We start from the raw sequence: 27,276 nt of genomic DNA, 5'->3' as shown, positions 1-27,276 counted from the left end.
GAGGATCAACAAAGGCTTTATGAAAATAATGGAATTTGAGACTAAACTTGAAAAATGAATGATTTTTCATGCCAAAGGAGTAGGGAGAGAGAGAACATTCCAAGGAGAGGAAAGAGTCTGAGTATCACTTGGACTGTCTTAGGGGAATAATATAAAAGTAAAGTTATTACAAAAGAGAATACACAGAACTAAAAAAAGGACAGGGGCCAGTTTGTGGAAGACCATTGTATTAATAAGTATTCTTTTGGTTGCAAGTAATGGAAAATCCAACTCAATCAGAAAGAATGTACTAGCTGAAAGAACTAAAATTTCATAGGTAGACTAGCTTAAGGTGTGGTTTATTTAATGGTTCAAATTTTGTCCCCCTGAGCTTGCCTGGACTCTGCCTCCCCAGGCTGATTTCCTTTCCAGGTTTGGAGTGCTAGATTGTGGCAGCTTCCAGCTTACATCATTAGAAGACCCAGGTCAGAGGAAGATTCAGTCTGCTCCCAAATAGTGCTGGAGCTGAGTCTATTTGCCCTGGTTGGCTGACTTGGGTCATATGTCCATCCCCCCCCATGACCAATGGGGATTGACTGCACTGGTTGGCTCAGCCTGGATCATATATTCCACCCCTAAAGCCTGGTACTGAAACATTGCACGGCACAGAAATGGGCCAGAGTCGGAAAGAGATGGTTCTTCAAAGTCAAGAGACAATTCCTCCTGCCACTAGAAGAAGATGTGTCTCTGGAAGGCAAACTATATTCCATGACTATGAGTAAAAAGCTGAAGTTTTTGGATATTAGTAGGCAATAGGAAGCCAATAAGCTTTTGGAACTGGGCAGTAATATGAACAACGCTGGCCTTTATGAAATGAATCTGGCTGCAATGTATATGATAGCTCAGAGTGGGAGATGGATGGAGGTGATAAAACTAGCTTTGAGATTGGTAAGAGGTTTAGGGAGTCTGTGCTAAGATGGTGGCGGTAAGAGTAGGAAGGAAGAGTCAAAAGCAAGAGATATTTGTGTTCGCAAATGTTTTCTCACCAGGACTAAGAAACTCTAGAAAGCACATTTAATATTAAAAGCAATATTGGATCACTGAAAGAACATCGCCATAAAGACAAAAGCAAATGAAAATTATTTTAGTGTAATTTCTTAAATTGGTTTAACGGGAGGGCCAACTCTGAGGAATCCAGTCTGTTTGTTCCTTTGGAAGAACACTGCTGCCATCTTCTAGTCACCAGAGTCCACGTACTTTTCTTCAACCCTAATTCCCCCTGGGGTCTGCTGTGTGGGCTTGCGAAATTCTTTTGGATCTGATGCCCTGAATACCAGCTAATCCCATTCAATGTGTCAGAGACAAAAAAGGCAAGCGGGCAAACTTTAACAAAATGTTTCTCCCTCTGATTGAACAATAAAAACCAATTCGCCATTTTAATTTGAGTCTACAGTTATCTTGACTTTTGTTCTCTCCTACACCATCTTTGAACAGCAGGATTTGAACTGTACAGATTATTTTAAAAAATGGTTGAATTACCAAAAAGACTGTTATCCCTGATTTTTTCAAGTCCACAAGCATACTGACATCACCATTATTACTCAGCTTTTTAAAACATTTTATAAATCCTGAATTTTCAATACCATTTAATATTCAGGAGGATTCACTTACTAATAAAATTTAATTTGGTCAATACAAAACATTCTGCCACCACTCAACTCTCTAATTTTATTATAGTGATTAAAATTCCAAGTGGGATTAGAACATTTCCTGCTGTAAGAAAGCTGGATGTGCTATGATTTTATGTCAAGTCCTCTGACCGCTCAAAATACAGTGAGATTATCTTATAAATGGAGATGGATATGCATTGTGCTTTTTCCTTGGTACTGCTGTTGCTCATGTGCTATTATTGCAAAAGGCAAGAGCTAGCTTTGCCACTTGCGTACATGGATAAATAAACCTTCCAGGACACAGTGCTACTCAAATTTGATGGTACATACAAAGCACTTGGGGATCTTGTGAAAATGCAGATTCCAATTCAGTAGGTCAGGGCTGGGCCCCAGAGTCTGCATTTCTAACAAGCTCCCAGGAGACTCTGATGCTGCTAGTTGGCAGATCACACTCAGAGTAACAAGGGTCTTTGAATTTAAAATGAGAAATATGTTCTGGACCTGAGATCTGGTATTTAATCATGCCCATTTTAGGTTGCAAAACAACAATGGGAAAGGAGTGAGGCATAGATTATCTTTATTTTCCTCAGAGACAATGCATGCCTTAATAATATGAATGATTCTGGGTTTAGCTGGGCAATCATGGCCCAGCTACTTACAAGTCAGACTTGCTGATGGCAGCATTATGCCAGTGAGATGTGTACCTGTGAGCAGGTCTGCTGAGGAAAGATTCGTTGGTAACTGTTTCTTCCACAGTGTATATGGAGACGTTCTTCTTTTGCTTCATATGATGGATGTAATTGTTTGAGTTGAAACGTTACAAATTCATCTTCACAGTTGTTTTTCCATGATTCCACTTATCAATATGAAAACTAGAAAATCTGGGGAAAGGTCAAATAAAGCATGCAGATGTTTGGCAGAGATTTCCATTTTTATTCAAATATTTCTGGTATCAGAGAAGCAGACATACAGCTGTTACCACTTGCCTTTGTTCCGAAAGAACCACACCTTTTCCAAATGGCGGCATCTCTGGTTTGTTTATTTGCCTTCTGCCAATTTACCTTAATGATTCCCTGGGGGGAACACAGGTTACACAAAAAGATGCTTCTGGCCATTACCTCGGGCAAAGGCTAGAGAAAGTTATGGACATTTTCTCCTTTCAAGATCTGGTAAAAACAACCTAATATGCAAAAAAGATTTCCACAAATATAATTATATTATAATTCAGCTTTTTGTTATGTGTATCATAAAATTCTTAGGCTTCACCAGAACACAACTCACACCTGCTATTCCTATTGATTTTCTACTGGTTTATCTACTTGCACGTGAAGTTTCTTTTGGCAGCAAAACACCATATTACTTGAGCTAAAATGCTAGATTTGGATGACAATTTTGGGCCTAGCCAAGTGAGATGTATAAATTGCTAGATGGTTCTGTCAATCAAAAGTATCTCAAGATGCTGATACTTGAATTGATAATTAGCCAAGCATTTTTGCTCTCAACACTCATAGTTACAGGCTTTAAAGGAAGTATTTGTACCACAGGGAGGGTTAAAGTTCAAAATTGAGGGGAAGACGTTGACTAGAAGAGATTAGACGTGAACTCTTCGGGGAAATGGGAAAATTGTGGAATCTCTGTAGACAGGTTTATCTTTCTTGGGATGGTAAAATGTACTCCTGTCAGGAAGCTGGACTGTGGGTTCCATGGAGATAGAGACCATGTCTGTCTTACTCATCAGTGTATTTCAGCCCTTGGCACGGCCCTCCCACACACTGAGTTCTTAATAAATATGAAAGGATGAATGAAGAGAGGGATGCCTTCACAAATACACTTGGATTCCTGAGATTTTGTGAACGAAGGGAGTAACCAAATGAGTTCCTTAGGTTTAAAAGAGGATATATTGAGTTCTATCTTCAACTGTAGGTAGATGCCATTCAGGTCCAAATGCTTTTATGGTTGATGTCTAGTTGAACCTGTCATTAGATAGTAATAAGCATATAAGGGATTGGAAAACTTTGGCCCCACTGGTACTTCACAGATTTCTAGCACTTTCAAATCAAACAGCAGAATTTCCACCAAGGTTTTTGTATCAATATGCTAGCATTTCATAACAAACAATTCCCCTCTTTTAAATTTGTAGAACTTGAAGTCTCAGGAAATCATCACTCATCTTTTCTGGAATGGAGAAATGTCTGCTTGCCTACTCATATATGGTGGTTTATAATTTAAACTCCCTTTGCATGCATTCAGTCCTCAGCAGCCTTGTACAGAGGCTGGACAGATATTTGCCTTACTTCAAAAGTAAGGAAATAGAGAATTAGTACACCTGCCCAAGAGAGCAGTGAGGGAGTAAAACAGAACTAGCACTTTCTACTTGCTGAATCTTAGTCCAGTGCTCTGTCCTAAAAAGGACAATAAAACAAGAACTGGATGGTACTTTACAGTTTGCAGTGATTATGCACATATCTCAAGTTTCAGGATAAAACCATGAGTTTATCATGCAGAGTTTAGACATGAAAAAGCTGAAGTCTAAAGAAGGTAAAGGAAATTGTCCAAGGTTAACTACTGGTGGAATCTAATAAGAATCCATGTCTCCTGCCTACAAGTCTTGGTCATTTTCTGTTTGGTTGGTTGGTGGGTTGTTTTAGGACCTCAGATGCATTGAATTGGATTAATCAGTTTTTTCATTCATTTCATGTTATCCTCATTAGTCCATGCATGGCTCTGTTTTATTTAGTTACATAGTAATTTTTATAGCATAATACATGCCTGTGAATCTCAGCCCAACATACTAAGACATTGCCAATTATCCTTCATATGAAATGCCTCCCCACCCCTTTCCCGTGCCTTCCCTCACCCGATGTCACTGACATTGTGAATACTCCATCCATTGTTCTACTGCTTTCCTTTTCATATAGTTACATATGAATATATATATTTATATTCCTGGAGGGGGTATATTTTTATTTTTTTAACTTTATGAAAAGTATATCATGCTATAGGCAATGTTTGGGAGATATCTCATGCTGTATATAATTTGGGGGACATGTTATTGAGTGATTGGAGATCTTTTTACCAACAAAACTAGGTAATCACAGTATACATACGTACACCAGCCCACGGTGTGTGTCTGTGTATGTATACACATTTATAGTGTAAAGACTATATCAAACTATCCAGTCTCTTCAACTTGAGACATATTTAAATGTGCTCTACCTGTTTAATGTAAAGACTCATTCATTCAACAAATATTTATAGGGTACCTACCATGTGCCAGGAGGTACTGTACTGTGCTGTTACACATCGTGCAAAAACAGATACACTCCTCCCCCCAAAATCCCTGATTTCACGGAAATAACAACCTATGTATACAGAGAGATAGACAATAAATACAACGCGTAAAATACACAGGATGTTTGATGATGCTAGGGAGAAAACGAAATCACGGAAGGCCTGGGGTTTGCGATTTTATATGGAGTGCTCAGCCATGAACTGGGGATGGGGTGAGTGGGGAGAGTCCTTATTCACCAAGTGACATAGAGGTAACTTGTGAGAGCTGAATCAGAACAGAAGTAAACTCTTTGGAAACCCCCATGCTCAGCCTATTAAGTCTGTAGGATGACGGGCCCCGTCGGTATTGATGGCCCCCAGGAGAGACAATGCATTTTCCTTCCACTTTTCTTGCAGCTGCCATCGGCTCGCCTGAAGCCTTCCTTGAAGCCGAAGCCGCACCTGAACGCCTCTCGCGACCACCACCCGCGAGCGCTTCGCCGCCGCGTGCGCGCATCCTGGAGCACGTGCGCGCGAGGGGCGCGCACCGCCCTCGGGCCGCTCCCGGGCCCTCCGGAGACGCGCGCGCGTGCTTGGGCCCGCGGCCTCGGCAGGGACGCGGCCGGGAGGGCGGCGCGCGCCCCGCTCGGCAGCTGCGGCGGCGGCTGGTGTGGGAGCTCACGTCAGGGCAGGGAGGAGGAGGGGGTTCGCACGAAGAGAGGGAGAGAGACATGAGGTAGCCCGGCAGGAAGCGAGAAAGAGTTCCGCGGAGAAGGAGGGAGTTTTAGAGCCGCCCGGCGAGCAGGACCTGCGCCCGCGGAGAGCGTGGCCGCCCGGGCTCCTCGCCGCCTCCCGGCGCTCTCCTGTGTGCGCTTTCAGCACCCCGAGCGGAGAACAGTTCCCTGCAGCCCGCAGCGCGGCCAAGGGCCGGGCTATCCGGAGCCTCCCACCCGGCTCAGAGACACCCTCTGAGAACCCAGCGTGCACGCTGCCTTCTCCTCTCGGTTGGTGTGCAAGTAAACACGAGGGAAAAGCATCCGGCGGCCTCAGGGAGCCCTGAAGAAGCCGAAGCAGAATGTACCAGGGACACATGCAGGTAAGACATTTCTATTGAACTGGAAAGAAATCTTGGGGGCTAATTTAAAAGCAAAACGGTTGACCAAGTTACTGTGGTCAAGTGCTGCCTTCACACAACTCAACAAGTGAAGTGGTGCAACATGACCATGGCATTTCTGTCCGGTGCTATCCGTAACACTAGACGGGTTTCCGAGGGTGGGAGAAGGGGAGGAAAGACCTCGGAACTTCGGTTGGGGAAGTTTGCTTTCTGTGCATCCCCTGAGCCTGTTTCTTTAAACAAGATCAAAGACTCCAAACAGAGGAAACGTGGAGATGACCGTGTTTCCGTTGTAATCCTGTTGATGCAACTCGGCATGTATGTCAACTGAAGGGCAAACTAATAGGAAAGACAAAGCTTTTTCCTTACTGTCTGCAAAGGTTTCTTGACAGAACACTTTGCCACTTCCGTATTATTTTTTAAAGTGATAATTTTTAAAAATTGTTTGTGCTGTGTTTTCCCCCTTCAGATGATGGGACATTGTCGCCTATCCCTATAGTCACAGGATGACTTGGGAAGATGAATTTCAAACATATGTCCAAGAGGCTCGCGTGTCTTTCAGGGGAGATGCTGCCTCTGATTATTAATGCTCATCTGAGCTGAGCCGCTGCTTCTCGCTAATGCAAACACTCTACTCTCTTGGGCAAGATTACTTTAACCTTGACTCCAGTTCTCATTCACATGGTTGGTTCTTCATTATAAAGGCAGGCGTATGCTTTGGGGGATAAAAAGGAAATACTAACTCAGCTTCCTAAAGTATGAACTGAGTTCTTTTTGCTGTTCATAAACGCTTTAGTCATCAGATTTGATGTTTGGGCTTTCTTCCCATTCCAAAGATGGTCAAATACAGTCATCATATGTGATGCTCCTATCCTGCTGTATAGCATGTGTGAATACTGAGGATGTTGCTTCTGTGTCTTTTAGAGCAATTGAAAATAGATAAATAAATATGCTATTGCATTCATGACTTAATATTACCCAATATTTAATTTCCAATCTGTGGGGAAATTATTTTGGACTAGAATTTACTTCTGTATAAAATGGTATTGTATTATACTCCTAAGTTTTGTAAGAATTCTGAATCAGCACTATCAGAATTCCAAAAGCATTTCCCCTATTACTGACATCATCCTGTTTTGAAAATTATTAATGGAATTATATCACAGTTGATGGACAGTAATTAGTGACTGAAGCATATTTGTAAATATATGTAGTAAATATGATGTGCATATTTCTTATTAAAGCTACATTAACTGGAAAGTTTAGTAACAAAAAAGCATTCAAACAATGACTGCTGAAAAAATTACCAAAGGATTATTGCTATAGTTTTCTGCTTCATCTTCGCCCAAGAATGATACTTATGATTTTACATATTATGTATTTATTATCACTAAACAGTTTTCTCCACAGGAGGAAAATAGGAAGATTTGACTAAATAGAGTCAATCTTCAGAAACTTGCTAATTCACACAAAATTCATAATTGACTACTTGAGCAATTTACAAAAACTTTCCACATTATTCTTTTGTTTGAAAATATGTTTTTGTGCATGAAGACTTGAAACAACAATCGGGTAATTTCAGGCACTCAAAAACAATGTTAACTTAGTTTTCTGAATATTTCAAGGGAGGATGTTATTGAAACTTGAATTGTCTAGAACAATGTCTGAGGGTTTCGTTTCACTTTGAGAGAATAGACAAAATGTAAGACTCTGCTTATGCTCCCAACTTAATGATTTCTGCTTGTGCACTGCTGTAAGAGCAAATATGATGGCTTGCAGTAAAACACACAAATCTTTGCTGCCAAGCTTAACTTGAAAACGTTACTAAATAAAGATTGTAATCAATATGCTTGCCAAAATTTCAAAGCACAATACTTTTTCCTATTTACTACTGACCATTAATGTTAAACGTAAAACTTCTAAAGCTTTAATAGTTTAGTAGCTATTAAATGATAATGGTCATCTGAATGGGAACCCCCCCAAAAATAGCACCTATTACGAACTGATTTATAGTAGAGTTATTTGCTTACATTTTAAAACCCCAGTCTCTTTCCCAAAGAATGGTATTTAGCCCAGAGACAAAAATCTCCATTGTATTGGTATATTTAAATACATATTAGATTTAATATATATATTAAATATATCTTTTGTTATCAGAGATAGCATCATCTTACTATGTGTACCTGACTCTAAACATAAGGGAGGAGAAACATAGCTGGAACACTCCAAAATATTTGTGATTAAAAATCTGAATACATGTTTGCTAAAGTGGACCAGGGATGAGCAGATTTACTAACATTTCTGCCAACTTTGGAGTTTATTTGAAACACTGGTGTTACTTGGCTAATACCTTAGAACAGGAGTGGAACAGAAAATATTTGCAATCATTTGCTGTGCCTTCTAACTCTTCTCTTTTCTGTATCCAAGAGATTTTAAAATGAAATGCTTTGTAAATAGGCAGTCTGGAGTGGGGGAGGTGTTCACATGAAGCCTTAAAAATAGTCTAATTTAAAACTCCTGTAGTGCCTTTGTTTCATGATTTTAAATAAAGTCTATTAATTCCTATACATGTGGCTAATTCATCCAGTTTACCATAGAAACTGAATTCATTTTAGAAGCCACAAACTTTTAAAAACACACATTTGGTTTACTCTGCTAATTCAAAAGAAGATAAAAGTTGATGTCTATTGTAGATAGATAGACAGGGCATAGCGTAGCAGCCTGTATTTCTTGGTTTCATAGTAACGGCCACAGGTATATTTCTGAGGATCAGGGCCGTAGAGTTGGGCTGTTTTCCAACTGCTCACCGATTATTTCCAAGGAGAATTTATCACCCCAGCAGCTTAAACAAATGTTGTTTTCTTAGGGACTGTTTTAGATTTACATTTTTTCCCCTTTTGACCAAGGGGGCCGGTGGTGATTAAATATACTGTAGCATCAATTCTGACCAAACTCTCTATTCCTAATAGATGATCTGTGGTCTTAAACCCTCTGTGGTCTTAAACCCCGTGTATTCTCTACTGTGATGCTCATTCGTACGCATACATGAGTTAACACTGTCAACTAGAGCAAAATAATTACGTGGCTCTGAATATTTCCTTAACTAAGGCTTTTTTTCTGAAATTATAGAGCAATGCAATTTCAACTTTGAACTAAGATTTGTTTTATAATTGTTAATAAAGCACCCACAGTAATGTTTTTTGTTATAAAAGAAAGTTATTTCAGAAGGCAATCAAATCTATTTCTAATTGTAACTGATGTGTATTGTAGACATTCAAGCTGGCTAAGGAATCATTCCACACCCTCTGGCTTCACAAAACATAAACTAAAGAAAATTTAAAGGACAAAAATTTTAAGATTATTAACAGTTCTAAAAATAGCCATTTTATTTGTCTTCCCCCAAAGGGGTTTTGTGTTTGTTTTTATTTATGACTTGACTTAAGCTTTAAAAAAATCTTTTTGAAGGGGAACAGCTTGGGTAACATAACTTATGTTAATACGTTAGATCTGGCCACTTGGGATTCATTTGGGTTCACTAGAAACAACAGACGTAAGAAGTCAATCCAAGGTAAGATTATGGAATGGTGTTTTCCACATCTATAACAGCAGTTTGTCATAATTGAGATGCTAAGCAAAACTGCAAAATAGGCAAGATTTAGCATGGGTACTTCCACTTCTCTGATGGATCCATTTTTCCCTCCTGATGCCACCATTTTCTGTCCTGTGTCATTTCTTTATTAACCCTTTGCTAACAAAGATATAATTAATACCAATACACCACACATACCCACACACACACACACACACACACGCCCCACAGTGGTATTTGCATTTACAGTAATCTTTGAAGATTACTTTGGGGGTGGCATGTGTTTTCAGGAGAATGAAGCAACACTGGCCTAGGGCTGGAGTTGGTTGTGCTGTTTTGGTCAGGAGTAGCTGCTGCCCTCCCTTCTCTCTCCAGCTCCAATGGCACCTACGCCTCCTCCTCACAGTCTTCCTATGAGTGATCATGGGCATTAATACAGTGAATTTATTGTCCGAAATATTATTAACTAGAGCTCTATTGAAGGAAATTCATGTAGAGTGAAGCTGATGCTCAAAATTATGACACAAGCTCCAGTAAGATTCTGAAGTACCATCCGATATATTTACAAGCAGATCATGCTTGATATGAGTGCAATATTGAGCTTCTAACACTTAAAAATTATAATTCTTATGGTAGAATATTGCAGAATATTTGATTAACCTGAAAATTTCATTCCCCAGCCATGCCGGCCGACAGTTTACATTATATACTTACTGTAAGAAACACAATATGTTCTTCCTAGATTTTGTTTGTGGTTGATAAACATTCTTCCTAAAAATATGTGTTTGAAAGAAAAAATTCCAGCATATGAATGTTTTGACTATAAAACATTTTTAAAGTAAAGAATAAGAAAAGGTTAAAATAGAACTTGTTAATTTTAAAATCCGGAATCTCTAGTATTGCCAGTGCCAACCTAGGAAACATTAAGATGTGGTGCATCATGTAGTCAAAACATCTGGCAGGCTGCTTTTTTACACTTTTCCTTGAGATCACATGTTGCCAACACAGGCAACAACTAGAGCTGTTTAAAGGTTTTCTATTCCAGAATTAACTTCTTGGTATGTTTGTAGAATAACTAATGTGCGTTTCCTGCATTAAATGCGAAGGTAACCCCCAGCCTGATGTTTCCTTAAAAGAGACCTAACTCTGATTTGAGTGTTTTCGGACATCTAAACGTGGTGAATTTCAAGTACACTGATAGAGAAAATGGCATTGCCAAGTTTCTGAAACATGTATCACCTTTTCATAATTCAGATTTTGTAAAAGGGAAAAGTCATCTTGTAATGCATGGATCAGAGACCAGAGTGCTATGAATTGGTGGTTATGTTTCTTTCAATGACCTCTTCCTTCCTCTCCACCTCACCCACTGGCACCCCTCCTCACCCATGCCATCCCCTTTACAAGGGATACCAAACAGAAGACTTCTTCCCCAGTCTGCTAAGAAAGATTTTGATCTCTTACGTATTATTATATTATACAGAATTTGAGTAGGGAGATAGTTAATACCCTATTGGTTAAACATCAAGATTATTCCTGATTGTTCAGAGCTCAGAGTATAATACGACACACTGCCAATGTTGTCTTATAATGTCATTTTTGACTGATCCTTATTACTACCAGTATACGTCTTCTCCTGTTAAAGCTCCATTCGATAAATGAGCATTATTATTCTCCATGTGGCATTTTACTAAATTGATCATCCTTATGTATTATTTTTAGACAATCACTGTTAGAAATTGGACAGATGAAAAATAATGAACTCATTTAGATAGGAAGAGGCTACTTATCTATCGTTTCATTCAAGAGAAATATGTAGAACCCCGCCAGCAGCTGAAATGGGGTGAACCGGCGCCAAGTGGGCGAGTTTGCATTGCAGGTGCATATACAACTCCCAAAGCCCCTGCTCGTGCATGGATACCTCTGAAAAGACAGAGAAACCCTGCAAGTGGGACTTGGTGTAGCAAAACCTTTTTTTTTTCCAAAGAGAATGCCATATGGTGATCTATGAATCATGGTTCCAGGAGAGGATTGGTGCTGTTGTGATGCAGAAACCTACCTAGGGAGCTACAGAATTCCCACTCCCACACACCCTCTCAAAAATTATGTATTTTTTAAAACAACTGGTATGGCAGAGGAATTCAAAACCTTTTCACATGAGTAATGATTAAAGGAACTGGGGACGTTTAGCTTAGAAAGTAAAGACTTGAGGAGACCGTGATGACTCTATATAAGTATTTGAAGGGTTATTATGTAGGAAGGGGATAGAATTGTTCCATACAGCCTTGAGGGTTAAAACTGGTTTTATATCAGGATGAGGTAAAAAGTGTCCTCAAGGCAATGACAAGACCCTGGATACAGTACCCAGTTCCCACTGTGTTAAGATGCCTACTTGGAGCTGGAAGAGGCCTAGGGTGTTGAGAGAACTGAAGGTGAGCATAGTGTCCCTGTGCACACATAGGCCTCTGTTCCAACACCATTGTGCCTTGTATATGAAATCCAGTGAAAGGCTCCATGGTATGTGTATTTGTGTGTGCATGTCTGTGTGTCCTAGCAAAAATGGTTGTAGTCAACTAAAGTAATCACCTAAAATAAGCAAAATCCAACTTGTCCTGGGAGGAATATACCCTGGTTACTGGAAAGTATATGGGTGAACATCACACAGAGCCACGCCAGTACCATCACACAAAGTGATCAAAAGCAGTAAAGGGTCAGAAAATATGGAAGCTGTTTAAGGAAGTGAGAAAGAGCAAAGCATTTAAATATCAAGAGAAGATGAAGCTGCTAGAGCTGCAAAACATCTTTTTACCTCCTTTCACACATGTGATACCTGTAACATGCGTGCTTATACTAAATGGTATCCTTTGATCATATGGAGATGTAACATCTGATTGATGGGTGATTATGTGCACATGAAATGCCTGGAAGCTGATTGGAAATGTGGAATCTCAGGTCCCATCCTAGACCTACTGAATCAGACACTGAATTTTTCAAGATACCCAGTAATTTATATGCACATTAACATTTGAGAAGCACTGGTCAGAAAATGTCTACATAGAGAAAGGGCGTGATCTGTTGCACTGAGACCTTAGCAAAAAGCTTGATTCTTGGATAGCTTTCTGATATCACAAAGGCAGGATGAGGTCCCTGCCAGATTTACTGGAAAGAGCAATTATCACAACTGTATTTGAAGAAAATTTCTTCCTTATGCTGACACCATAATCTCTGCCCAATTGGTTGTAGTTTTTCCAGCTGGAGAAAGTATGGCCAACCTACTATGTTCCACCTGGATGAAGCAAACCTCCAAATATTTAGTGAACTATCATATCCTCAGCCCATTAAATCTTTTCTTCTCCGAGATAAACAGCCCAGTTCACTCAATCGTTTCTCATAATGACATTTCTGATGTTTTAATGGCTCCATGAAAGTATGGCCCTCTGAACAAGACACACTGCTCGAGATGTGATCTGACCAGTGCCAAGCACCGTGAGATTGTTTGTCTCTTGGGAAAGACATCTACTCAGACAGCCGAAGACTGTGTTAGTGTCTTTAGACTAAATTGTTCTCTAAATTGTTCTGATGTTTCTATTATCTCTATAACTTGAGAGTTATCTCACAGGCATTAGGTCTTTATACCAGAATAATGTTGGATCCAAATGTGCTGGTTAGAATACTCTAGGTTAGCATTTCCTTATGTCTCCTACAATTGCACTAATGTTCAGTTTTGAGTCATAGAATCCTGAGTGTGAAGGACTCGTGACAATGTTGTGTTCAACCATTTCATTTCACTCAGATGAGGAAATTGAGGTCCAGAAAAGTAAGAGACTTGCAGAAAAAGTCCCACATGGTTAGTTAGCGGAGCTGGTACTGGAATGAAAGCTGCCTTACCCCAGGGTGCTGTTTCCGTTACACTATTATTTTTTTATTTTGATGTTTATTACAATAAAAAAATCTAAATGAAAAGTAAACATTATAATAAACTGCTAGACTGTTTCCAAATATCCCAGTGTTTGGCATTTAGTCACAAAAATTGACATTTTCTTGCTTTTCAGTTTTAGCATAACTAGTATTTGATGTTTTATGTATTCAATTTTGGTAGTAATTTGGCTGACAGTGGAAAAAAGTCTGGTCTGTAAGTGTGTTTTGAAAGTGGAATCAGGTGCCATAAAAAGTTGTCATTTCTGTTCCGAAAGGTGTTCCCCACTGTCTCTCCTTGGGCTGGCTAGATTGACCATTTGAATGAACTGGTTGACAGGCTCTTGGAGCTAGCTGCCTAAATATGCAAATAAATCAATCAGGCGTTCTTAGCTGTAAGCAACAGAAACCATCTCTGGCTCATTTAAGCAGAAAGGGAGTTTATTAAAACTATATTCAGATAATTGATAAACTTAGAAGAATGATGATGGAAAAATCACCATTTTACAGTCAACGTAGTAAAAACTGATGCAAGCGAGAATGATCAATGGATGCTAAGTTTGAGGAAGGGGAGAGAAACAGAATATTTATATAACATCAAAATATCATCCACATAAATTACCAAAAAAAATAGTAACTTTTCAATGGAGAAATTGGACAACACCCTGAGTAATCAAAATCAGCGTCACCAATGAGGTGATCACCTGGATGTCCATCTCTGGATGCGGTGCTCTGAGAAGGACACAACGTCGCTTATGTAACATCACTACTGAGAATGCACAACCTGAATCCAGTCATTGGAAAATCTCAGACAAACTCAAATGAGGGATATTCTACAAAAGAAACAGATTATGTTTTTCAAAAATATCAATGTCATGAAACACAGGAAAAACTGAGATGTTTGCAGATTAAAAGAAGACTAAAGAGATATGACAACTAAATGCAATCCATGATCCTGGACAGGATCTTGGATTGGGAAAGAAAATTGTTATACAGTGCACTGTTGGCACGATTGAAACTTGCATATGGACTAGAGATTAGTATTAGTGTTATATTTATTGAATTTGATAACTAAACTGTGGCTACGTAAGAGAATATCCTTGTTCACAGGAAACACATGCTGCAGTGTGAAGGGGAAAAGGGACATAGTGTATGTAACCTACTCTCAAGTGATTTGGAATCATGAAAATAATAATATGTATGCTATAATTACAGATATATATATAGAGAGAGAGAGAAAGCAAATATAGCAAAATGTTAAAAACTGGTAAATCTGAGGAAAGGGTATTATGGGAGTCCATTGTACTATTCCTGCAATTTTTCTGTAGGCTTGAGGTTATTCCAAAATGAAAAGTTTTTTTTTTTAATGTTTAAAAAAAAAAACACTGGGGCACTCACAGACGCCTAGAACTATGCTCAAAATGGAGGAACCAGGCAACAGGCAGGGGCACAGCCCCAGTCAAACCCCAGACCAGGCTAGTGTGGCCCCCACTACTGCCCTCACGAAACAAGGAGCATCAGAGCTTGCTCCCCTGACACCCTGGACGCGGGCACTGGTTCAGCCGCTTGCCACTGCTGCTGCCCAGGAAACCCCATGTTAGAGCTTCAGCTGCTGCCCCCACTGCCGGGCTGAATTATCTACCATGACTGCTTCTGTCTGCCCCCAAATCCGGATTCCAAGTTGGGGTGGCTGTGGCTGGTTGGTGGAGTGGAGTCACATGTCCATACTCTATCTGCAAGATAGTCTGGGAAAGTGCATATCTGCTTCCCACGAAGACTCCAAAAGTGGGCAATTTCCCCAATACAGAGTTTAGATTTGGAAAACAAACCAAAACAAAGCCAATGTCCACTATAATATGTTATAGATATTGCTTGAAAGTGAAATAGACTCCTGTCTGTCCTGACTAGACTAGAGTTCAGTCTGCCTTGAAGGATAGGAGTTAAAAGAAGATAATTCTTTTTAGCCCTATGCTTATTTGGTACTACCTGCCATTCCATGCAGGCCTGTAGGAGAATATAGTAAAGCTAAAATATGTTGTTTTTTTTAAATTGTTCAGCAAAGAAGAGCAGAATGATCCCTCCATCGTTCATCAATGTCCATCTACTGCTCACTCCTATTCTTTCTGAGAAATTGGAAAGAACCCTGTGAAGAATTTAGTAATTAATCAGGGAATTAAAATACGTATCATGTACCTTCGTGATAAGAACATTTTTTCCCTCCATATGCAGGAATTAAATGTGGAAAACTGGGCACATTAGTGTTTCATATTCATCCAAAGGATGATTATAATCAAGATGCCCTGTGCATTTGAGTCATTAATATTGATACGCAGTCTATTATATGTCTTTAGGACGATTTATGTAAGACAAAAAGAACGTGTTCTTAAGCTTGGGGCAAGATTAAATTAAAATGGAACTTTAGAGATATGAAGGTCTTTAGAGTTCACATAGCACAACTTTGTCATTTCACTTATGAGGAAACTGAGGGCTACGTCTTGATGACTCAGACTTCCGGAATTAATTGCCTGTTGCCAAAATGGGGAAAAAAGGCATGCTGAAAGGCTTTTGATGGCGTGCATCAGACATCCCTTCATAATTCCTCACATTTGAAGACGCTGAAAAAACATACTGGTTAAGAGCTTGTGCTCCACGATCAGACAGCCCCAAGTTCAAATCCTGGCTTCACTGCTGGGTATTAGCTGTGTGAACTTGCACTAATGACTCATCCTCTCAAAGCTTACTTTCCTCATCTGTGATGTGGGGATAATAAATGTACCCGTGCATTGCAATGACTTTGTAAGGATTAGCTCTTCTGTTTTCATGGAGCTGGCAGAGTGTTCCATGTACGTTGTGTGTGGAAGAAGGAGTTTAGCCACAGCAGTGCCCATCATACTTGGTTGTTTGCAATGGTGGCAGATACTTGAGTTCCTTGATCTCTCACAGTTCTGGATTTTTTTTCGCTTCCTCATCCCCGAACTCTTGCCTTTCGTACACTGAATATTTACTCATCCTTTAATATTCCACTCAAGTGCTGTCTCCTCAGTGAGTGTTGCTCTGCGCCCCAACCAGCAGCCCCCACATTCCCCCATGCACAAGGTAGAAGTAGGAATGTCTTCCTCAATGCTTCCTTAGCACCTTATATGCGTTGCTAATACTATTATTAACATACAGCTTTAATTATTTATTTTTGTCAGTCTCTTTAACTACTTGTCAGCCCTTCTGTGGCAGTGACTATATTCAGTACATCTTTATATCCCTGGAGACTAGTAGTCCTGGGTACATACTATTGATCTGGTATTTATTGAATGAATGAATGAACGGATGATAGAAAGAATGAATGAATGGATGATAGAAAGAATGAATGAATGAAATACTCAAAAGAGTCCCTTACTGTCCTGAATAAGGACTCCAAATGTCTTCCTGAGACACACACGGCCCCAGGATCTGGTCTATTCCTGTGAGTTTTAAGAGCAAACGCATATCAAGTGAAGTTTCCACACACTCTTGAAAGGGAATCAATTACAGGGAAACCTTATAATTAGATTGCCACTGTAATTAACCAACACTCTGCTGTCAAAGCAGTCTACGCAGTTTAATGGGTTCAACCTCTTTAAAGCCTGAGGACAGTCTGAGGCTGCAGATTTAGAAACGTAATAGATTTTCCTAATGGTTTCTAACTATATCTCTAACTGGCCAAGGTCATTTGGAATTAGAATCCATGCTTCTAAGGTTCCGGACACCTCCTCACCACCTCAGCTAGTTGTCAACAGCGATTTTGATAATAGTGTTAACACACATGCCCCTGAGAGCGCTGAGACGGCAGAACATCATAGTTAGAACTGCCTAGGAGGCCGTCACTTGCTTACACCCACTTGTAAGGGTTACTTATGCCTCCAGCCCTGACCCCCTCAGTTATTCACAGACACACACACACACATTTTTCCAAGGATCCAAGGAAGGAGCTGCACTCACAATGGTCATCCAGGAGATGTGTCTATTTTGTGAGCCTGTCTGAATATAGAGTTCTTATTATGTCTCCCACAGTTACGCTGAATAAGGAAGCCTGGGTTATGGAGGAGTAATTCTTCCCATTCAGATACAGGGTGAAAAGATTGAAAAATCACATGTCAAAGCTCTCTCTAATAAGAGAGAAGAAATAACTATGCCAGTGAGATGTGCCGCCTCTGGGCAAATTATAAAAAGGGACCTTCTTTGGGTAAGCCTAACACACAAAAACTCTTCTTTTCCGTGGAGAACACAATCCCACACTCAGGCACATGCTTTGGCAAGTGGAGTTAGAGGGTTGGATTTCAGACCTGACTTGTGCCCCCTCATCCAGACATCCTTGCACAACCAATACGTACAACCACACATATGGCTCTGAAAGGAGTCTCCTCTATCAACAATTGTGTGTGTGTGTGTGTGTGCAGGTGTATGATGAAAGGTGAAGAAATGAGCTCTATTTTACCAAAGATATTCAAACACACATTGGATGCGAGTTTGCTAAAGTCTTAATGGGAGACGGTAAAATGGTTGGCTTAGAGGATTACTGGCGTTCCTTCTAGTTCTAGGATTCTGTTATTATCAGGCTGTTAATTAGTGATACAATACATCTCTGAGTGTTCGGTCAGGGCAGATTTCCCCTGTTTATTAATAACCATATCATAGAAAATAAATTAAAAAGCTTTGCTAATATCAAGATACTCTATTCTTATGAAGCGAAAGATCAACCTTTCCTAATTCTTCAAAGGATGTGCTACTCGGGAAGATCCTGCTGTGTTTCTCCTCCCCATTCTGCAAATAGCAAGAGATACTTTTCTGCAAAGCTATCCCCAATATGGCAGAACTCTCAGCTGCGATAGAATGCTGATTATCTCCGCTACAATAGTCACCTTTTGTGAGAGCTTCGTAAAAGTCAATCTTTAGACTGCTTCAGTGAGGTTGGCAAAGGATAGATATTTTATCTTCATCACGCTGATAAAGAGCACGCAGCTCACAGGGTTTAGCTGCCTCTCCCAAACTTCCACATCAAATCAGTCGGGGACTGAGGGCCAGAATCTGGGTCTTCTGTGTTTCACTCTATTGCTTGAGCCCACATAGCAAATTCAGGCCACGTCTCCACGTCAGTACCTCAGCTCTTGCAAAATGACTCAACTAACAAGGGACAAATAGGATTTTGCACGTTTTCTGGAACATTGCATAGCCTTGGAGGGTAGAAATCTCTGATGCATTCTTCCTACCATTTACGCAAGACAGATGCTAGATCCGTACAGCTTTATCAATTCTCTGAACTCAACATCTGTGTATATTAACTTAGTACCTTGAGAGTACCTTTGCGTGTGGAGGGGCACACTCTCCTAGTGGAGTACAGAACAGCTGTGAAACATCCATCTTTTTGTATAGAAAGCTTCCCTAGAATGAGAAATGCCCTGGCGGCCGGGAAAATAGTCAGGCTGTGAGATTAACCAGACCCCAGAAGCCCAATGTGGGTCACTCTGTGTTGCCTGTGTAGAAGCAGAATCTTGGGTTGTGTGTATAAACTAAGCCAAAATACCACCATCATTAAAGTCTGTCACTGACCTAAATATTTTTCTTTTACGTTTTATTTTGTACTTTGTTTGCTATTATAAAAATTCAAAAATAATATGGTGGTGAACCAAATGTCTTATGTTTTACTTTAATGCTTTAACCTTTATTAAACCCATCTTTAAAATTCCTAACTTCAGTCTTGAGAAATTAGTCATTACTGATTTGGGGAGCTCTCTTCATTTCTTCTGCTCTCAGAGATCCATTTTTTGCAGGGAAAGAGAAAATATTAGTTTTGTTAAAAGAGAACGTCTAAATGGCAGCATCAAGATTACTGTGGAGGAAATATGTATAGATTTTCCCAGTTTCAACTGATCTTAAATTATCTACTCAAATGGAACTACTATTCCCTAGTTTCTTAAAATTAATTTTAAACTTTCCATTACTTTAGAAGTAGAAGGCCAAGAAGTAACATCATAAAAATCAGAATGGACAGTATTGATCAACTAACTCAATGTAAAATTAAAGGTATCAAAATAAAAATCATGTTTTCTTTCATAGCTGATTTTGTTAAAATTAATTTTTCTCAGCGATCAACTTCTAGCACATTCATGTGATTATGTCTTGGTTTCAGAATCAATGATAAACGAACTTAAATGTTCTATGGTATATTAAGGAAGCATTAATCTAACTAACCTTCTATTTTAGGAGTTCAAGTACAATTATTGTGCACCTAGCTTGTCAAAAATTACTTTACCTATGGCTTGTACTGCGCATAATTCTGCCATTTTAGTATATATTTAAATGGATAGTCAGCCTGTTTGCAGGTAAAGAAATGTTAAAGTAACTAAGCTGAAAACGTCATCTGGCATCTGTGCTCATTCTACATATATATCTATGAAGCAGTTGTTTCTTCCCAATTAAATACCAGGATCACTGCCTGATCCAACTCAAAGTCAACGTGTCCCAAACTGGGCTCCATGTCACCACCAACGACCTCCGTAACGCCCGCTTCCTCTCCTCTTTTCCTGGATTGTTTAATAGCACCACCACCTGCTCGATTACTTAAGTCAGAAACCTAGGAAGTCTCTTCTCCTCTTTCCCCGCTCATCCACTCCTCTTTCTCCCTCCCTTCCCAAATCAAATCTGAACGCTCTAGCACTTACTTCCTAATTCACTCCTACCCTGCCCTCTCTCTCCATCCTCACAGTCACCATCGTAGATCATTTTATCATCTTTACCTAAAGACTCACTGTAGCCCCAACTGGTCTTTTTGCTGCCAGGATCTCCTGTATCTTACCACCCTCTTTGCTACAGCATTAGTTTGATAATATCACACTTCTAATTAAAGTCCGTTCAATCTATACCATCATCTATATCACACCATCTAAGTGCAGTCTTCTCTAGAATCTTTATCTAGAATACTTGTTAAAAATGTAGATTCCTGGACCCCACTGCAGCCCTATTGAATCAGGCTCCATCAAGGTAAGGCCTGAGAATCTGCATTTGGGCATTCTGCAGGTGAGTTTAGTGCAGGCTGAAGTGTGAAAAACACTGGTCTCCAGGATAAGCTATGACTTATGAGGCCTACTTATCTGGCCTTGTCGTCTACGCCCTCCCCATAAGCACCCTGGACCCTAGGCTTGCTCAGTTTCGGTGCTTCCTCATATTGCACCTGTGCTTCCGTGCCTCTGGGCCCTCTCTAATGATGTTCTTTCTGACCAGAACACCCACCGTCCCCCCTACTTGGCTAATCCTTGCTCATCCTCCAAAACTCAGTTAAAGGGTTATTTCCTACGAGGAGTCTTTCGTGAGTCTCAGCGCTGGGAGGGCTCCCCTCCTCTGTGCTCTCATAGCACCTGCGCCTGTGCAGACCTCTCTCACCTCCCCTCACCCTGCTCTCTGGTGAGCTCCCTTCGCTGCATCTTGTTCATCTTTTTAACCCTGGCACCTCGCACAGAGCCTGCTCATGGTGGGTGAGCAACACATGTTGGATTAAGCCATGAATCGTTGAACGAATTCGTCTTTTAATTAGTCTGAATGAATCTGTTTGGTTTGGTTTAAACTTCTGGAGCTTCCCACAGACCAATATAGTTTGCGCAGCTTATCTGGGCTCTTTGAAGATGGAATTAAATGAAATTATGAAAATAGACTATTCCCTTTAAAAATCAGTTAATCCTGAGTAATGCATTCAAATCTCTATCTGATTAGTTAAAAAGGAGAGGAGGGTCAGGTGTGAGGAAGCAAAGATAGGGTATGAGCCAGCAGACAAAAAATTGGACACCACGCCTGTTTCCTACCTAGGTAGTTGCACTACCTAGTGTATGATTTGGGAGCTCCTCTTAATCTCTGTGAGTCCCAGATTTTTCATTGACAAAATGACTAAAGAGAATCTTAATCTTGCCCCAGTACTAATATTTTATCATTATAAACTAAAATTTAGTCAGTTAGCATTTTGAGATATTACTTAATGCAATAAAAAAGCAATTTCAATAAGTGATATGTAGAGTCTATCATATGTATGAAATAAGATTTTGGAGAGGAAAAATTATTGATCCAACTTTACCATAATTATATTTACTATACTTTTTTTCTACTTAGTTTTAATATTTTGTCATGTGGGTTTGGGTTTTTCTTTTATCAGTTCATTCCATGATTTGCTTGTTGCATGAAACAATAATCATCTGTTATTCATCCTCATGAATTATGTTATTATGAAATGAATGTCATAGCATTATTTGATGATCTTCACATTTGCTTCACAGTTTTCAAAGACATGGGGAAAATTTTGAGTGAGGTATTAATCGAACATATAGCACTCCCTACCTGTGTGACCTCGAACAAGTCACTTAACCTCTCTGTGCATCTCAAAGTAGAAAATTGAAGTGTGCAATAAGGCATACAAAAGCCTGATTTCTTGGTTTCTGACTCTTAACAATAAGAACACAGATTTTTTACCAAATTTTAATACTGGATTCTTTGCTTAAGAAATATTCTTATGTTATTGAGGATGAAAAAAGGTTGCTCACAGCATCCAATTAATGGAGTGTCTCATTAAAACAGAGACTAGCACTTCCCCTTTTTAGAAATTCGATAATAAGATTATCATAATGGAAATTATACCCTCAAACTAATTCAGGGAATAAGTTGGTTGCAGTGAGAAGTGCTTCTGTTTCCTTTCATCCGTCTGCTTTGCTCGGTGAGCTCCCCAGGACCGTGGATATTGGTGTGCTGCTCCTCTGGTACAGCTGCAGGCCCTTTGTAACTGCCTTTGGTGTACCGGTTTAGAGAGCATTGGAAGAGGAAATGTGATGATGAATAAAAATGGGAAACCAGACCCTAAAGCTGTGCTTCTCCCCTAAATCACTGAAAGTGCCTGTTTGAAAATTTAAAATAAGGTGACCTGGTAAGTCAAAAGTAGAGACCAGAAACTAAAACTCTAAGCAGAGCCAGGAGCTCCCTTTTCCAGGAGGCCAGCAAATTCAATGCCTCGGGGCAGTGAAAGTTTAGGACTAACGTTGATTCTTTAGAGAACAAAAAAAGCTGATCAAATGGGAGGAACATTTATGCATTCATTCATGCACTCTTTAAGTAAGCACGATTCTACAAATGAATCACAATCTACGTAAAAATCTAAAAGCCCGGAGACTCAGCGTTCGTATTTTTAGCTTGGTTCCCAGCTATGACTCCATATGGCCTTAAATTTGATCCATTTGATCCATTCCCTGGCCTTCTGCACAGCTTGTCGGATGCTCCCCAACTTAGTAACGAGAAAGATTATTTGCTCCTTCTTCCCTCTCCCTTCCCACCCCCTTACGCACACAATTAAAACAGACACCAATACACAGAGCTGGCAGAAATGCTGTCTACTTATCGACCATTCACACCTGACCGTAAAATGCAGCTGGTTGCCTGGACCTCTGTTCTCCAAAATGCCCTTCATGGAGCAGCCCAGGAGCTCCGGCCCTGCTGCTGTGGATCACAGCAAAAGTCCCAGACAGTTTGCACAAACAGATCTGCAGCAATCGCCAAGAGCCATCCCAGAGGCAGGGGGAGCCCTTTGAGAAGCGTAGCAGCTGGATGTCACCAGAGAGGACAGGCAGGCGTGGATGACAGGCTCGTTGGGAGCTGGCTAAACGCTGGACCTTGAGCCCTCTGTGAATGGTGTGCTGCTTTTCAGAGCAGCAGCCGGTCTCCTATTACAGGGAACAAAGTCTCCAGGCCAAAAGAAGCTCTTCCCCTCCTCCCTAAAAGCAGACCAAACAGGAGGCTGGTTTGGAAAGAGCTGCATAGTACAAATGTTTGCATTGTCTTTAACCAAAACTTTTCACTAAAAAGAAAAACAATGGGGGCCAGCCCAGTGACCTAGTGGGTTAAGTTTACACACTCCACTTCGGAGGCCCAAGGTGTGCAGGTTCAAATCCCGGGCACAGAGCTATGCACCACTCATCAACCCATGTTACAGCTGCATCCCACATACAAAATAGGGGAAGATTGACACAGAAGTTACTTCAGCAACAATCTTCCTCAAGCAAAAAAAGGAAGATTAACAGTAGATGTTAGCTCAGGGCCAATCTTCCTCACCAAAACAAAAAAAAAAAGTTCAGATTTATATCGTAGTTTATGTTCACAGTACCAATTTCAAATCAAAAGGATAGGTCATAGCACTAACAGGCACAGATTGTTAGTCACTTGGCATTTCTGGTAATTCTCAGTTACAGCTGGTTACTGGTAAAGCTAGGACTAGCCTCCCAGTGCTCCATTCAGTGTTATTTCCTTTAGGATATGCTTGCATGAGCTACATGCTGGCCAAAATGGCTACAGCCCATTCAATAATAAGGTTAACACAGACCTACCAAATGATGGAAAAATTACAGGTATAAAACTAGTCAGAACAGCAATTAATATATGTATTTTGTTTTTGTTCAAATGAGGTATCATGGTATATAGGTGCAAAATCAGAACACGACCTGAGGAGGGGAAGGACACGCTCATGTAGTGTGTATGCTCCATACACTGCCTGACACACTGTACAACCATAATAAACATAAACCACTGAAATGCAATTTATTTTCTGGCCATACTCCCAGGAAAGCTTATCTGATTTCCAAACTGTGGGTGCTAAAATAAAATCTGAGAAACACAGAACAGAATAAGAAATAGACGTCTTCAGCATATCTGATGTCCGCCCACCCCGAGTCCTCATTCTTCCTCTTTCTTTTTCTTTATTTTGAATCCTGATCCCTTTCTCTGAACCTAAACCTTTTATGAAAGTCACGTATCCAAGTCATGTTGATAGAAATAAATGCTCATTCATTCATTATCAAATGTTTTTGAGTAACTTCCTTTTTATAGAAACAAAGTTTTATGATAATCCCTCTCATTAGGGAAGTTAAAATTTATCTGAAAAGACACAAGAAAACTTATATAAGAAGATCAGTTTTAAATAAAATAAGGAAATGATTCAAGAATTTTCACAAGGCAATATAAGTAAATATGAAGTATATGGAAAATAAGCTTTGAAAAATATGGCTCGGTTAGAGGCCAGCCCCCTGGCCTAGTGGTTAAGTTCAGCACGCTCCACTTCAATGGCCTGGTTTGGATCCCAGGTGTGGATTTATACCACTTGTCAGCGGCCATGCTGTAGCAGCAACCTGCATACAAAATAGAGGAAGATTGGTACAGATGTTAGCTCAGGACCAATCTTCCTCAGCCAAAAAAAAAAAATATATATATATATATATATATATACGGTTCAGTTAGATATGACTTATAGAAATGGTACAGTTTGAGCATAAATTAATAGACCATATATACAGTGTTTTGAATTACGTGTTAAAAAATAGTCGCCAAATAGAATAGTTTTTTAAAAAATTCCTCTATCGAAAATAACAGTTTTTCACATAGTTCAAACTGACTATAGCTTTAAAATACATTTTAGGAATGTACAGAGAGAGAGAAACCTGCGAAGGCGTCCTGGGGCCTGCGTCAGTTATCCATATATTCTTTTTTTCAGTGTTATTTCATAGCCTAGATGTTATGTGAGGAAAAATGTCCCTTTCCCAAAAGAGCAGAGAGAAAATCATAAAAGATATTTCCATCTGGGGATAGGTAAACATTAAAGTTTGGTAAAGTGCTGTATCAAGCTGTTCGTAAGTCAAAATATGGTGGCATAGTGATTCTCCTGATTTCCTTCATACTGAAGAAATCAGAGTCAAATCTGTAAACAGATCTTCTTTCCTTTTATCATGACACAGCAATTTACCCACTAGAGAGAATCTCTTATAGCAGTTAACCGAGTATAAAATTTCATCGTGGAAATATAACTTCATATATGAATATAACATGTTAATGAATATTATTCACTCTTTTACAATAAAAAACTTTAAGAATAAAATTTTAAGTTAAATATTTGGCTTCATGAATCAGTGATGCTCTGTTCTTCAGGATTCCCATTGATTTAAGTGTATTGATTAACAAAGCAAACAACCCAGGTGATAAAGGCAAATTTATTTACATTTATAAAAAATGTTCAGACATTGATGCAAATAAATTAAGTAATAAATAAGAATAGTGCTTTACACCTAAATATAGTATTTACATCCTAAAAGTGATAAAAATCCATCAGCAATCCTCTGTCTGAGTCCTTGGGAGCTCAGCATCATTCACCGTGGAGGTAAAGGTCAAGGCCAGGCGTTTACTGAGTGCACGTGATTTCCAGAGCCAGACCTGGCTCCAGCTGCTCTGGTGGTGTACATCCATTTCTTTTGAGAGAGAAACCAGTAAGAATTTTCTATCTTGTTCATCCTCAGATAGATAACCCAGCCAGATATATTCAAGGACAAATGAAACAACTGAATTAAATGTCACGTGAGGATGGCAGTTTCATGTTAGTATCTTTCAAGTCTCATCTATTTTAAATTAGAAATTCCTGAAAGACAGAAGCAGGATCTTAAACATTCACATGGGGAGAGAAATGGGTATAAATATAAAAAAATATTTCATAGCGCTAGGCTGACGTCTAGTTCATAAGAAGTTAAACATTGGAGATAGCAGTAAGGATTTCTGTGAAACTTGGACTACTCTGTTCTAATGATCCATCAAAGTCCTTCTTCTCCATGGTATGACCTACCACATATTCCTGAGGATAAGGCTGAGATATTAGAATAAAATGAAGGATCAAATTAAGGACAAGAAGGTGGGATATTTTGTGTCGTGATTGGGGTGGTGGTGGTGGTATAACATTTACTTTTGTTTTTCCTGGAAAAGATTCACCCTAAGCTAATATCTGTTGCCAATCTTCTTCTCTCTTTTTCTTTTTTCCCTCCCCAAAGCCCCAGTGCATAGTTGTATATTCCAGTTGTAGGTCCTTCTAGTTCTCCTATGTGAGCCACTGCCACAGCATGGCTACTGATAGGCAAGTGGTGGTGTTCTGCTCCCCGGAAATGAACCTGGGCCACCGAAGCAGAGCGTGCTGAACCTCAACTGCTGGGCCATCAGGCTGGCTCAGCATTTGCTTATTGCTTTTTATGGGAAGGAATGTTTTCTCCTCAAATTAGTCATGTCTATTTGTTGTTGCCTAAATAACTATTAGCCATTATTTTTCTGTCTCTATAAAATTAAGCCCAAATACCCCCATTATATTTTTCTATAATTCTACATGTTGATTATTCATTCCACTTTTATTCTTTTATTTATTCATTATACATTGACTGAGTGTCTACTATGCATCAAGAAAAAAGTCCAGTCCATTCGTTTTAAATCTTTTCCATCATTGCCTCCCATCCTTCTAACTTGAGTCCTCTCTGGAATTTGGCTTCCTGACCTGCACAGTGAGGAGATTAACACACAGAATGGTCTGAGGGCCCCTCCAACTCTGAGATTCTAGTTCAATGCAATGGGCATCAGGGATGCTGCTTTGTTTTGGTTTTTAATAATACAAGATGGTGATCACTTTAAGGAACATGTCACTATATGAGACGGTTATAGACGCCTGTACCATGAAAGGGGCTTATTCTTCTCATTCTTCTATTATACTGAAAGCAGAGAGTACATAACATTACATCAGAATTAAAAAAAAAAAAAGCAAGCTTATTTTGGAGAAAATGGATTTTCTGTAAATGATGATTAAATTCTGGTAGCTTAGTCTCTAACTTAGCAAAGGTGGGATTTAAGCCCAGAAAATCTGGCTCCAGAGTCCACCCACTTGTGTATGA

General features: G+C 39.7%; 1 protein-coding gene across 7 annotated transcripts in view; it reads left to right on the top strand.

Annotated features, from left to right (window-relative positions):
• The first annotated feature begins 5,474 nt into the window (after positions 1-5,474).
• Positions 5,475-27,276, top strand: part of PEX5L (peroxisomal biogenesis factor 5 like) — a 213,101-nt gene continuing 191,299 nt past the window's right edge. For 2 of the 7 annotated variants that reach the window (XM_070243294.1, XM_005601825.4), the window contains exon 1: positions 5,475-6,015. In XM_070243294.1, the coding sequence (XP_070099395.1) occupies positions 5,995-6,015 (21 nt within the window). In that variant the 5' untranslated portion in view covers positions 5,475-5,994. The remainder of the gene's footprint in view (positions 6,016-27,276) is intronic. The other 5 variants (XM_070243291.1, XM_014732765.3, XM_023623345.2 and 2 more) reach the window with 5 other exon arrangements.

This window comes from Equus caballus, chromosome 19 (assembly GCF_041296265.1).
Source record: "Equus caballus isolate H_3958 breed thoroughbred chromosome 19, TB-T2T, whole genome shotgun sequence".
NCBI classification, from domain to species: Eukaryota; Metazoa; Chordata; class Mammalia; order Perissodactyla; family Equidae; genus Equus; species Equus caballus.
Note: the sequence above shows the minus strand (reverse complement) of the source record. Positions and strands in the feature narration are given on the sequence as shown.